We start from the raw sequence: 14487 nt of genomic DNA on the forward strand, positions 1-14487 counted from the left end.
GCATTCTTCTTTATTGGGAAAATAAATAATCATATGGATTGGGAATGAGAGACCATATTCTGGGAAAAAAGAACATTTCTGCAACCAGCAGAAAAAAAAAGAAAAATCAACAGAATGAAAGTAAAGTATAAAGTTGGAAATCCATTGAAAAAAAAAAAAAATAAACAGCTGAAGCAGCCTGTGCTGATGTAAAAACTCTGGGTTTGTGTCCCAAGGTAAAATTCGTCTCAATTTTCTTCTTTGAAATAAGGCGATTTTAAATTTCTAATTGGTGGAGACCTAACTTTTTTCTCTCAGAAATAATTAACATTGTGATTTAGGCTTTTCCCTTGCTGAAATGTCTGTTGTCTGACATATATTTTCAGAATTATTTGTCTTTGTCAGGAGAGCTTCCAAATGACAGACAATCTATGCAGGAATACTTATTGGAGGCTGCGGTGTCTCATCCCTGGATGTGTCCAAAGCCAGGGATTGGGACTGGATGACCCTTAAGATCCATCCCAACCCCTAAAAACACCCTAGGATTCCATGATTCTTTGGTGAAAACAGACTTTATGTAAACATAAATGCATGTCAGCACGAGTTACAACTTAATCATACTCTCTGTTTCTGACTCTGGTTTTCTGCCCCTCCTGGCTCCTGACAGCAATCCCTCCCTGCCTCCCTCAGTGAGGGATGCTGAGCAGGATCTGGCTGTTTTGTCTCAGGGCAGGCTGGTTCTGGGTCCCAGAGATGTCATCGAGAGAGCCTGACAGAACCTGATGTCAGAGCAGCAGCGTGGGGAGGAACTCAGTACCCCTCACCCTGCTGCCAAGCACAGGGAGGATTCCAGCACACACACAGACCTTCCTGGGCACTCCACCCACAGCCTGGAAGGGAAGCCTTCTGTATCTGCAGTTAATGATTCTGGCTAACTGACCTGAGCAGTCAGACTGGGCTGTGGCCCTACAGACATTTCTTGTGGTAGAGAAGGAAATGCAGCAGTTCCTTCCCAGCTTAAGATATGGGAGCTGACCAAATTAGGGAGATAACACAGAGATCCTGACTTAAAACACCTCTTCACCTTTTCTCATCTCTGCTTTCCCAGGAAAGAAACAGTGCAAACAAGCACTTCAGGGAAAGAACCTCAGGGTGAGAAGATGACTGGGGCTACTAACAGAGCAACCACTCCCTACGTCAAACCTACAACACAATAAACTGCACTTAATCCTCTAAATCTGAGGGAATATGGCTCAGTTGAAATAGAACTGAGTTGTGCTGTTCAACATTTGGCCCTCTGTGGGAGCTTTTTCCCCTAACCATAAAGTTTCTATGAAGATCCCCTTTTCCCTGTTTTTTACGTGTCTATGAAATCGTTTTGAGATAGTGAGAGAGAGATGAAAACATTGTGAGAAATCAATCTGCGCTGATTTGGGTTTTGCAAAAATCCACCCTCTGATCCCCAGCTCTGTTGAGGAAGGTGCAGTCAGAGTCAAATTTGCCCTTCTCCACAGTGATGCCCAAACTTGAAATCAGGGAAATTCAGAGAGAATTAATGGAGAAGGGGCCCCAAGCCAACCTAGATGCAGAGCCTGGAGTGTTGCATTGCACCACACTGGTGCACTCACAGCTCCTCTCTGACTCCTGGTGCTCCCTGTCCCCTGAATATTCCAGGCCAGTTGCTGACTACTCAGGAAAGGATATGTCACAGTAGCCAAGCACGATGACCGGGATTTGTGGATGCTTTTACCTCTTGATCCCTTCCCATGGCCTCTAACAGCAAAGGGAACTCTCCTGCTGGAGCAGGAGCAAGTCCAGGTCTTTGTTACATTTTGACAGCACCACTCTGTCCTGCTCTTCAGGCACAAGCAGCTTGAAGGAATGAGTTAGGATAGGACCTGTGATGAGCCATAGTTTATCATGTTAGGAACCATTCAAGTCAGGAGACAGAAAGGAAGCAAAACAGACCAGTGAACCTGGGTAAGATTAATATTCTGTTTCACATTCATTTCATCCTTCATGTGAAAGAGCAGCTGAACAATACTTTGCAAACCTCTTAGGTTCAATTTTGCTGCCACACTTACCCACACAAGGTACAAAATGCTCTTGAAGAAACAAAACAGCCTTTCTGAGGCTCTTCCCTTCCCAGTATTTTGTTTACTAATCTAACAAGTGCAAAAGCTCAGGAGACCAGCTTTCCTCCTGCCCACAAGCACTGTCTGTTGGCAATATATTTGAGCACAGCAGGGGTTTAATAATCTTTCTTTTTCAAAATGACTTGCAAGTGGATTTCACAAGAAATGAAAATGTTAGTGATATATTTGGATTGCCCTGCTGGCTGAGATCACGCTGAAATAAAAGCAGAGTCACAAGGGTCAATATTTCTGCTGCACAGAACTACTGACTTCCTGCCCAGAGCAGATGCTTGAGCTGCTGCTACTGAGTTACTCCTGCTCCTCTGACCCTGAGGAATGGAGCTGAGAGCTGCATTTGGGTTTACTACAACCCTGCTGTGATGTGCCTGCCCCGGAGGTATCTCGGAGGGCTCATGGAAGTCTGTTGGAGCATATTTGAGATACTGAAATAACTCCCTGTTTTTCCATACACTGGGCACTAGAAAAGGCAGAGAGAGCTGTGGCAGGGCAGCCTGGAAAGAACAAGGATCTGGGGAGATCATGAAAAACAAAGCTGTGAGCAGGTGAGAATGAATGCTCTCAAAGTATTTGAATCAGGTGGGTTTTTTCTTTCTAAGTCAGTGACAGATAATTCATGTGCATTTTAGGTACATTTTAACATAACCCAGATTCTGAAAATAATTCTTATTTTTTTATTTTTGAAGTGACCAGAGCCCATCTGCACCTGGAACTCAGACCTGTTACCTTCCCAAAAACCTTCTCTATTGCTTTATCTTCATGGGCAAGAAAACTCTAATTTGCTCACAAAGAATTTTTGAGCATTGCATTCTGAGTTTTGCTGTCAAAGAGACTTCTTAATTTCCAGTGCAAAAATTCAATTTAGGAACAAAAAAGCTGATTCAAATTTATTTTGCAGATTTTTATACGTGTCTGTGTGCATTTGGATTGTGGCAGATTTATTGCTATGGACTTTCAGATAAAGAAGGAAGAATAATATATATTAAAAAAATATATATAAAACCAAAATATTAGAAGTGTTTCAGCAAGGAATCAAATTAGGTCTCCATTATTTATGTGAAAACATAAGATTAGGGCAGTTCTGGTATAAATAAAGATATCAGATTTATTTTTGCAAGCAGCCATGGCTCCACTCTCATGAGTGGCAGACACACAAATGATGTCAGTGTGGATGACTAACAACTAAAAATATAGCAGGTATTTTTGTACAGACTACGTAATATCCTATGAATACAAGACCATTTTGTTTAGTTTACATTCCTTTGAACCTTGCCCATTCACAGATTTCTCTGAGCAGTTTCCTTGTATCACACACTATGAACTATTGTCACTGATGCACTTCTACCAGTTTTAGAAAGGAAAAAAAAACCCTGCTTCATCTCCATCTGATGAAAACATCTGATTTTTCATCAAGAGTTTAGGAATTCATCCCTCTCTATGACCCTTCTAATTCTGCCAAGTTAAAAAAGAAAATCCATAAAAACATTTCCCAAGTAATCCCTTTCTCTAATATCTTGTTCTGGGTTTTTATCCCTGCAATAAATGCCTTGCTACATCTTTGCTGTGATTAGTCTCATGGGATGTACTCGTGATGAGCATCTCCCAGGGGTCAGCCTGAACCCGGGGCACAATCTCACTGCCAGTGTCAGGCCACGTTTGAACTCCCCAGAGCAACCCAAGAGCCAGACTTGGGCATCAGGGTCTTACACAGAACAGTGCAGTCACCAAGCTGGCAGAGGAGAGGGGCCAAGACAAAGCTTTTCCATCTCTCAGTGAGGAGAAGATGTTTCCAAAGTGAAGGAAAAATTGAATTCCATGAGGTTTAATATTCTCCCACTTCCTCCAAGTACTGTACAGAGCAAGTTGCTAAACCCCAAACAGGCTGAGCCATGGTCTTGCTAAGTAAGCCTGTAAAAGACAGAAAATACATCCAGCACCAAGAATTCAAGCTCAGGAAGAGGAAAAAATGTAGGATCTCCTTATAGTCAGCAGTTCTGGCACTCCCACAGCACTGAGGACTCTGAGTTCTACTGCTTGTGCTTTTGGAGGATGGAGAGGGAGCCCATCCTGCTCACAGGGAGTAATTTTTTTAAACACCACAGAATCCTGGAATAGTTTAGGTCGGAAGAGACCTTCAAGATCATCTTGTTCCAGCCTTCTCTCAGTGAAATGGTAACCTTCCACTATCCCAGATTGCTCCAAGCTCTGTCCAGCCTGGCCTTGGACATTTCTAGGGATGAGGCAGCCATAGCTTCTCTGGGCCACCTGTGCTAGAACTTCACCCCCTCTCAGGGAAGAATTTCTTTCTCAAATGTAGTCTAAATCTACCATCTTTCAGTTCAAAGCCATTGCTCCTTGTCCTATCACTACACTTATTGTCTAGCAATAATTACATTTTGACTGAAACAGGGAGGGGAATCCAGATTTAATTGGACCTGAATTTTTGGCACAAAAAGTTTGAGCAGCTTCTTGGATACTGTTACACAACAGAGACCTCTTTAAAGCACCACCGTCTTTTCCCTGCACTCTTTGTTCTCTACATGACCTTGCCGTGTTCATTCTGACATATTTTTTGCTGCAGCTGAGGAACCATTGACATGGTAACACGAAATAGGATTTGATCTTGTTCTGGAAGTTTTCCCTTTGATTAGCTCTGGGAGCCTGTCACACACTGTTCCAGCCCTGCCATGCAAACAGCCTTAAATTACATTTCACAAGGTTTCATCCTTGGGAGTAACACTGACAGTCCCTATGTACGCTTGTTCTTTCCCTAAACCCTCTCCAAAAGCAGGCTGACACGTATAGAAACCTCGCCAGACTTTGCTGCAGCAAAGTTCTCTAAAATGCTTCAAAACAAATGGACCTGCAAAAACTCTGCCAGATTTCAATTCAATGTGCAAATCAGATTCTTGAAGCTGAAAAAATAATCCCTGCAGGAATGATTTGATGTAGGATGGGCACATCCCCCTTTTAATGGTGTAATAATTAATGTGTTACTTTCAATAAACTTACATTTTCCCCACAAAGAAAAAACCCCAGCCATAATTTCATTTTTTATTTCAGCATTTAGAGTGCTCCCCCCCCCCCCCGCCCCAAGTCATTGGTCTCACATTTAGGCTACACCATTTTATGAAAACATGAGAAGTGGACTAATTCCTTCCTGCAATGTTTTCCAGTGACTGTTACTGTAACTTAGAACCAAAGGCTCCTAATTAATTTTTCAAAAACATTAAACATTTCATTGAAATTTCAATCCTTTATTCTGGGAATATTTTTTGCATATAATAGTCTCAAAACCTAAGGTAAACCACATGCCAGATAGGCAATACGTCTAAAATATTCAGCATTCCAGGCAACCTGTTGCAGTGTTTCCTCTTTTGCCAGGAAACACAATTTCTGTCTTGTCTTTCCCCAGAACTGCCAAGAGTTGTCTTATTCTGGGGAGAAGAACCTGTGTGGTTGATATTCTGTCCTCTACATAAACAGAATATTCCTGCATCCTTAAATCCAACAGGACAATTGAACAACTCTGTGTCCAACACCTGCCACAGAACAGCAACTCATTCCTTGTCCATTGGCACCTGCCAGACCTCTATGAACAGAGTGGAGAAAGTTATTTAGTACCCCCAAAATTTCATCCTAGTTCTTGTGCACCATGAGATCATAATCACTGCTTCCTACCTGATCAGGGAACAACCTTGAGATCTGCAAAATTATCTTCTCAGCTCTACAGACTCTAAGTTTAACCTTCTCCCTTCGTCCTTGCATTTAAAGTTAACTTTGCATGTTTTACCTTTAAGTGCAGCACCCTTCAAATTTCTGTCTTACACCTTCTGAGGGCTGGAGTTAACAGAAATTATTAAATTCAAAAATGCTTCAGAATCAGAACATCCAAAAATAAAAATGCAAAAATACCTTCTAATGGCCCCCTATTTTATTTTTTTTCCAGCTACTGTTTGCAGGCTCAAGGGAGGAGGTATTTGAAGTCTTCCTTTGTGAGATAAGTAGTTCCCTTTGCAAGAAAATTTGCAGCTGCTTAACACTTTTATTTAGGACACTGAATTTATTCCCTTTTGTTTGATTTCTATAACTGTTTGATTTGTATGGGTCCAACACAAAGTCTCTTTTATTCTGATTTACCTGGATGTGCAAAACCACAGCCTCACACCTCACTCTGGGGAAGGTGAGTCCTGTACACCCTATCTCCCTATTTTTTGTTTTCCTGGATGTATTGACTGCCTTCAAAGCAATAACAAAGCTTGGCCTTCATTTAAACCTGGTCTTAGCATGCAATTGCAGTAGTGAACAGAAATCTCACATGCACTACCATGCTTCCTCCAAAATTATTTTTACAGGAAGTTCTCCCTACCCACTTATCCCAAGTCCCATGAGGGGACATTTTCTACTTAACCAATTAAATGTTCCTGGAGGAAAGGGCCTGAAGCAGAGCTGACCTTATCCCCATTCCCTTCCTGAGCTGTTTAGATAGCTGACAGGTTTACAACCCCTTAAAGCCCTGGAGCAGCACCTCTGGAATGGCTCCAGCAGCAAATTCCATGCCCTGGGTAAGAGAAAATGGTGCTATTACTGCACAGAGGTGTGAGTTGTGGCAGCACTTTGAAGGCAGTTAAAGTAGCAGCTAAATATGCATTGGTTACAAAACAGAACCAGGAGCAAAATACCCTGCAAAGAAACAAATGCATAAAAGCACTTTCACCATACAGATTATTTTGACCCATTCAAAAGAGAATTTTTACATAAAATTCCCACCTAGGGGAAGAAAAGGTTTATTCCAAATGAATTAGGTGCTCACCTTTGACTCTATCTCCTTTGTGCAGGTGAATTTCCCCTTCCCCTTGAGGTTGATATGGCTTTACAACAATAAAAAGTCTCCCAGGGACAGCACTGTAGAGCTTCCTTTTGGGACCCTGATAATCCAAGGCAGACAGAGTATCTTTGTTGGCACTGGGACTGTAAACGGCACTGGAAATTGAAATGAAAAATCATTAACAGCTTATTCAAAAGGGGAAAGTTAATCATTTACCATCACATTAGCAAGATTAAATTAAGCAGTGAATAACAAAACTGTCTCCCAGTAAGACATCTAACCCTGCAGAAAAAATACCAAAGAGGAGCTTTTAAGGGTTGAAATCTTTCAGTATGAAACATGATCAATATTCACCTGACCATAATGGCCTAGAACAGAAAACACACAACATTAAAGCTTTTAGGTTTTCCACAAATTAAATTGCACATTCCTAGGCCCTAATTAAATTCAAAATTTATATGCCCATCATACATTCCCAGCATGTCAATTTGTCAGAGAGACTTGAAAATGTCTGTATTTACAATTCTCGGGAATGGATATCTTTGTAACACAGAGTGAACAAGTGAGATCACTGAATTATTAACTAAATGGACTGAATAATCAAGTTACTTCATCACTCCAAGGCCCAAGGTTAAATTTAGATCAGCACAAAGCCTGGTACTTGTGGTTAACATTTTCCAAATGATCATTTCTTCTGGATGGCAATCACCAGCTCACTCAGTGACTCCAGAATGTGCCCAGGAGAGCCACAGGTTACCACCAACTCACAGTCATGGTGTATAAAAAAGGAATTGTTGAAAGGTGGTGAACAATGCATAAGATCACTCTTAAACCTGTGGGAAAATGAGTGAACTGTCAAAAAGATATAAAAAGAGAAAGAAGCAAATGCTAAAGAGGGTGGGAAACCTATAGGATAGATCATAACAAACTTGCAATACACTAGCAGTCAACTTCAAAAAAACCCCAAAGCATATAAACTTGCAGTCTTAACCAAAGTCTAGAAAAGGAAAATATTAATGAGAAGGAGCAATATTAATAGAGTTTGATAGGGAAAATTTAGGCTACCAAAGGAAGAAGGGTGATTTAGTGGTGGTTTGGCATTATAACACTTTGCTCGCCTCCATGTAAGAAAGTATCTCAAACTGCTTTAAGCAAAATTAAATACAAGGGCTGGGGTCTGATGAGTTTTAACTTTTTTTTTTTTTTTTTTAACCAATCTCCTACCAAAATGGGAGCCAGTAAGTCAATAGATACAGAAGTCTGATAAAAACCCACACCTATTGGATCTTTCCTATCAGGAACACTCCTGTTTTCCTGCAATAACCTCTTTCACCATTTGGAACTGCATGCCCCTTTCACCTTGTTTTGTTTCATTACTGTGAAGGGATGCTGCTAATGGTAAGCCCCACTCAGGAGTTTAGAAGTGAGCTCTGCTTGCCTGTCTGTGATGGAGTTTGCACCAAAAACCTCAGCCAACTCTCACAGTTGTTTTAAGAAAGCCTGGAAACGATGACATTCAGATTTCAGTTCTTTTGCTCCATTCCTTTTTCCTTATAAGTGGAGGAACAGTCATCACCATAAAAAAAAAATCCAGATCTATAAACTATAGCTACACATCTGATTTCCACTTGTATCAAGCTGTGTTTCTGCCTAGTCTGGTGGCAGCTATTCCCAGTGTTATCTCCCAGCATCCACTTTAACTGTGAGCACAGAAGATACATTCATTTTCTCCCTCACTGAAAGAGAAAAGGGAAATGGCACATTAAACCCACACAAGGAATGCAGAACTTCTTAGGCAACAGGCTCACTAATGGAAATCAGGGCTGCAACGTGGGGTGCAGGACTTCTTAAAAAGAGATCTTTCCTCTCCCTTGCTTGTCCCCAGCGTGGGCTCCAAGCCCAGCAAGTGCCATGCCAGGAAGGAGCAGGAGGAGGATGCAGAGATTTCAAGAGAGGTGTAGACATGTTTCCCTCTCAACCAGAAGAAGGTGGCCATCCTTGGCAGCTCAGCCCTCACTGAGGCTGTGTTGGCACCTCCTTCACTGATTTCTGTGGGGCAAGTTCCACACAAAGGCTGTCCCCTTTCCTTTCATTCCCAGCTTCCCCCCTCCTAACCCCTTTGCTGTGAAGAGCAGCAGCCTTGTGAGAATCAAGGACATTTTGGTTTGAAAGGGACCTTTAAGACCATCCAGTGCAATCCCCTGCCATGGGCAGGGACACCTTCCACTGCTCAGGTTGTTCCAGCCTGGCCTTGGACATTTCCAGGGATGGGGCAGCCACAGTTTCTCTGGGAAGTCTTTTCCAGTGACTCACCACCTTCTCAGGAAATAATTTCTTCCTAATATCCAATTTCAGGCTCTCCTCTTTCAGTTTGAGAAGACAGAACACCTAAGCCACATGGGCTGCAAAGGTCACATGAACCCCTTCTAGCATGGCTTTCCAGCACCTCTCCACAGCACAAATCCCACAGACCTCATTAACCCTTTGTCACAGTCTGACCTTCTCCATCACCATGCCCCTTCTGGCTGCTTTGCTCCACAACCCAATCTCCTGCTCTGTCAAAAAGGGCTTTTCCATCCCAGGGGAGCAACAGCTTCATGGTGACTGTTATTATTTGCAAATATTAAGCAGAGACAGCAACAATTCCCACATTTAGCTAACAGTAAGTAGGTGGTCATGCAGTTAAACAAAATCTGTGAGGAAAGTGTCATATAAGGTGCCATTTCTGACTGCAAAATGGGCCTGTGGCAAGAAAAGGCATTATTTGTAGGAAAAATTATATACATAAATCCTTTCAGTTGTCTTTAAATTTAGAGAGCCTCCAGCTCTCTTCTCAGTACTTGTATGTACTCTGGACTTCTGTGAAACAAGTCTTGGTGGCACAGAGGGAACTCTACAGCTGGGTAGCAGTTTCAGTAGCTGTGAGGCTGATGTAAGAGAAAGACCAAAATTTTATATCCACAAACTCTTAGGCATTAAATTGGTTCCCATTGTCACCTGAGCTACTTTTCAGAAATGGAAGAGGAAAGTGGTTGAACAAAGTCAAAGCAAGTAAATGTTTGCTTAATCAAAAAGAAATTTCTAATTGTTACCCCCAGCTCAAAGGATTATTTATACTTTTAGAATTTGAAGCATGTTATCCCAGTAACATTGATGAAAATGCACTTTTTTTATCCCATTCAGCTAAGATAATCACTGGCTCTAAGGTAGAACCTCCCTCTCTGGTGGCATCAGCAGAATCCAGAGAAACAGAAGAACACTCATTCTCTGAAAAGAACCTTACAATCTCCTCACTTCAACTCCTCGTCCAGCTGAAGCCTCATTACAGACTGATCTTCAGCTGTTACTGGGCTCTGTGAGGAAATGCCACCCAAATTCTACCCAAATGAACTTTTGCCATTATTGTAACATACAACAAAGCAAGATGAGCTTGCTTTGCTGCAGGAAACCACTGGCATATGGAATCTGCATCCCCTTCCATCCCTTTAATTTCACTCCTTCTTACATGTCAGACAGCTTTGTCTCACAATTCACCAGATCCCCCCTGTCCAGCAGTATTGTTTCCATCACAAACAATGACTGGCAATTTGGCCAGGGAGAGCAGAGGAATAGGCAAGGTAACAGAGGCAGCGTCCGCTACATAACATTTTGTTTTACTGACTTGAAAACTCCACTGAACATCCCTTACACCTAAGAGAAACCAACAGCTGCATTTCCTGACAACTCCCAGTTCCTTTTCTACTCTGAACAGCAGATACATATATATATTAGGAAAGAGAGACAAAGCCTGATTTTCAAATGAGGAGTCAGTCACATGTGTTTGGCCAAAACGTGTGAGCTCTGGTTTTCTCCAGCAGTGCTCAGCTCTGATGCCTCCCAGCCTTTTTGCAGCACTTTAACTCCTTGTCCTGGTGCATCTCCATCTCTTTCACATTTGACAGGAGTTCCTGAGTCCAGAGCAGTGCTTCCTCAAAGCTGCAGCCCACATAAGTGATCAAAACTTAGCCCCAGCCCTCTGCTTTATTCCATGGCTTACAATACCTACATGACTCTTAATTAGTCAGGATTTGCTCTCCAGTGGGACAGAGCTGCAGGATATTTGCCCAGAAAGTCTGCTGAATCACATTACTCCCTCTATTTCACTCTTTGGTTCAGCACACACCTACAGAAGAGAGAACCTAAACAGCCTCTGCTCCATCTCCCATGAGCAGCTCCAACACAGGTCCCAGGCATGACCAACAGTTCTGGGAAGGGACCAGGTCTCACAGAAGCAGTTTGCTTCACTGTTATGTACAATCCTTATTTCAACTATGGGAAGATGTGCAGAGCCAGCACCTTGAGCTGGAGGTGCAAACTGTGTTAAGTCACTGCTGAACTTGAAGGTCTGCCTGGCTGCTGGAGCTCTGTGAGGAAACAGCTGGCTTTGGGGCTTCCAATTAAAATATTTACACTCGAGCATGGTCCACTGTGCTGAGAATGAATAACTATACATTCTGGAGAGTGCAAATAACATAAAGGAATGTGGCAGGCCAGCATGGTGCCTTTAGGGTACCTCATGCTGTGAAACAGCCTACACTCACCTGATGTGCCTGTGCTGTTGCCTCTTGGCATCCTCTCCCAGCCTGTTAAGGGATGGTGAGCGGCTCCGGGAGGATGGAGTGTAACTCCCCACAGTTTTTACAGTTCCATTGGGATTATTCTGCATCTGTTGAAGCAGGTGAGGGGAAAGGCTGCGGTGTGAAGAGGCAGAGGAGGAGGCTGACCACTCGGGGAGGTTGTTGATGTTCAGGTTGTTGTCGCTGTTGGAGCGGAGCAGGATCCGGGGGGCTGCCAAGGTGCTGGGAGGCCTCCTCCTCCTGTTGGAGTAGGTGGGAGCCTCCCTAAAGGGCACTGTGCAAAGAGAGACATGGAGGGTGATCTCAGATGATTTCACATTTGTGTGTGTTTACCACCACATGCAACATATGGCATTGTTTCTTCTGCAGAGACAGAAATTCCACCTTGCCAGCAGAGCTGATCAAATGATCTTTAGAACATCATTAAATCAAAAACAACAGAGCAACATTAACCTATTTGCTGGCTTGAATACACAGTGAGGCAACACCAGTGCCCTGAGCCTGCTGAACGCTCTGAACTGTGCTATAGGAAATTGGAAACACCTCATTATTGCCTAGTTTCAGGCTCAGAAAGTTCATTTTCCTGCCCTGTTATCACATTCAGTCAGAAAGCCACATAACAGGGCTGCCCAGCAGAATTCCTGATGCATGGACTTGCAGTGTCCATCCCCCAGCTGATACCCAACCGGTCCAGGCCTCAGCTCAAGCTCAGGCCTAACCTGAAATCTGTGAACAGTCACCTTATCCCCATCTTGCAGGTTAAAAATCGAGGACACGGCTTCCTGTCCTGGCAGAACTCTATTACACTGCTGCAATCCCCAGGCATTCCCCTATTTCTAATCCTGGCATTCCTACCACATCCATTACTATGGTATATAGAGCATATTACCCCAGGGTAATACACTGGCTCCGTCACGTGCCATGTCCCAGAGGGAACACCAGGATATCCAAAGGCTCCAAGAAACTTCTTAATGAAAGAGCCACAACACAAAACAAAGCAAGGGCGACACAAATCTAACTCAGAGCAGAGGGTCCAGCCCTCCAAGCATGCTCCTGGCTCACATGAGCGTTCACACCATTTTCCAGATCTCCTTTTCCCACTCCAGTGGGTCAGTTTGTCCCAAGTGCAACTTAGAAGACAAATTCACTCATAAAAAAGCACCCAGTTATCAGCAGATGTGATAGAATTTCCTGCCCTGTCATAAAGGAATTGACCCCAAAACCTCATGCTGGCCTTGATCCCCATTATTGCAACTGCCCTCATTAATTTCTCTCGGTGGAGCTCATGGGTCACAGGATCTGAGCCAAAGTGCACAGATTTACATCCAAAAAGTCACAGTGGCATAACTAACAAAAGGTAGCCAAGCATCATCCTGAGGGCTTCACTGAGCTGTTGAAATTCTCAAAGAAAAAAATCATATGTAAATTGGGAAAGACCCACAAAATATCATCCTTCATGTCTAAAGTGCCAGTAAGTGCCATTTATAAAGAGCCAGAAATGTCTACTCATTCAATACCCTTCAAAACCACACAAAAAACCAGAATAAGAATGTCTGTCATACTGTGCAAGTAAATAAATTCACATAAATATGAATATAGATAGGAATCAATCTGTCCTGCCTTGAAATAGAGCCTTTAATTGAAAGAACAAAGCAAAATTTAAGGTTTCAGTGCAAAACTGAGAGCATACTTATAGCATAAAATAGAGATGGAACTGCGAGGAAAAGAATGGTTTGTATCATTTTCACCAGAGTCAGTTTATGATTACAGTTTATCAATTACAATTCTGAATATTTTACAAACACATCCTTTGTATTTCCAGTGAGCTGAAACTTCCTCTAGTAAACAACTCGACAACATCTGAACAACCAAACACGGGAACAGCGTGCACAGAAACGGCTTCAATTCATTCCCATGCTTCCTTTGAAATAAGGGAAATAGCCTTTAAAAGCTTTAAATGAGAGACAGCGCACAAGTCCAATGCTTAGGCTAGAAACTAGAAGAAACTCTGGATAATTTTCCTGACATTTCAAGTTTTTTCCCTTTCCATATTTCTTTAAGGTTTCAAAGCAGCCGAGGGTGTCATGAGAGCACCTTGGTGCTTCAGATGTCACAGTGAAAGCCCCAGTGCTAACTTACAGCAAACTCACAGCATTTATCTCCAAAACTAACACATACAGACCCTTAGGTCAATGTGTGGGGCAGAGATGCAACATTTCTACATTCCTTTATTTTTGACATTTGGAATACAGGTCCAGAAAGCACTCCATTGAAGGTGGGGATCTTTCCCAGGTACAACAAAGCAGAATTCAGTCAAGGAGAAAACACACAAACCGAGTACAGGGGATGTTTGGCACACTCAGGTTTTCTACCAAAAGCTCCAATGCTGTTCCCCCAGGTCACCAAAGTTTGCCTTGGATTCAGTAAAAATTGGGTCTGACCTTTAAGTTTCAATTTCTCATTAAGCTGAAAGCAGCCTGCCCAGCCCTTCCAGCCACAGGCTGAGAAAACAAAATCCAGCCAGCGTTTTGGGGGTGTTTACTGGGACCCTGGAGAGGCTGGTGGAGTCTCTGCTGGTGGGAGGGGGAGGGAGGACGAGGACAGGGTGCCAGGGCACGGTGACAGCACGGACACAAAGCTGCAGAGCACATCTGTACTGACAGATTGGAGAAACCGTCCTCCAGGCACCACAGGAAAGGAAATCTTTTTTCCTTACACACCTCAGGAGCATTTTACAAGCCCATTTAAGAGTTTAGTTTTTGTTTTGCTATTAATGTTCTATTCTTGAGGAGAGAACTACAAGCAAAATTAGCCTTTACTACAGGAAATAAACAGGGAAGGGGACAACTAATTACACCAATTGATGCATGTCTAACACAAATCTTTTATAGAAAGAGTTAAAAATAAGCAT

At 42.8% G+C, this 14487-nt stretch overlaps 1 protein-coding gene across 1 annotated transcript in view; it reads right to left on the reverse strand.

Moving 5' to 3' along the window:
- Window positions 1–14487, reverse strand: part of SHANK2 (SH3 and multiple ankyrin repeat domains 2) — a gene marked incomplete at both ends in the record, with an annotated part of 241253 nt that overhangs the window by 160532 nt on the left and 66234 nt on the right. The window contains 2 exons of the mRNA XM_084208756.1: window positions 6946–7115; window positions 11541–11850. Coding sequence (XP_084064882.1) covers window positions 6946–7115; window positions 11541–11850 — 480 coding nt within the window. The remainder of the gene's footprint in view (window positions 1–6945; window positions 7116–11540; window positions 11851–14487) is intronic.

This window comes from Fringilla coelebs (assembly GCF_963513975.1).
Source record: "Fringilla coelebs genome assembly, chromosome: 6".
NCBI classification, from domain to species: domain Eukaryota; kingdom Metazoa; phylum Chordata; class Aves; order Passeriformes; family Fringillidae; genus Fringilla; species Fringilla coelebs.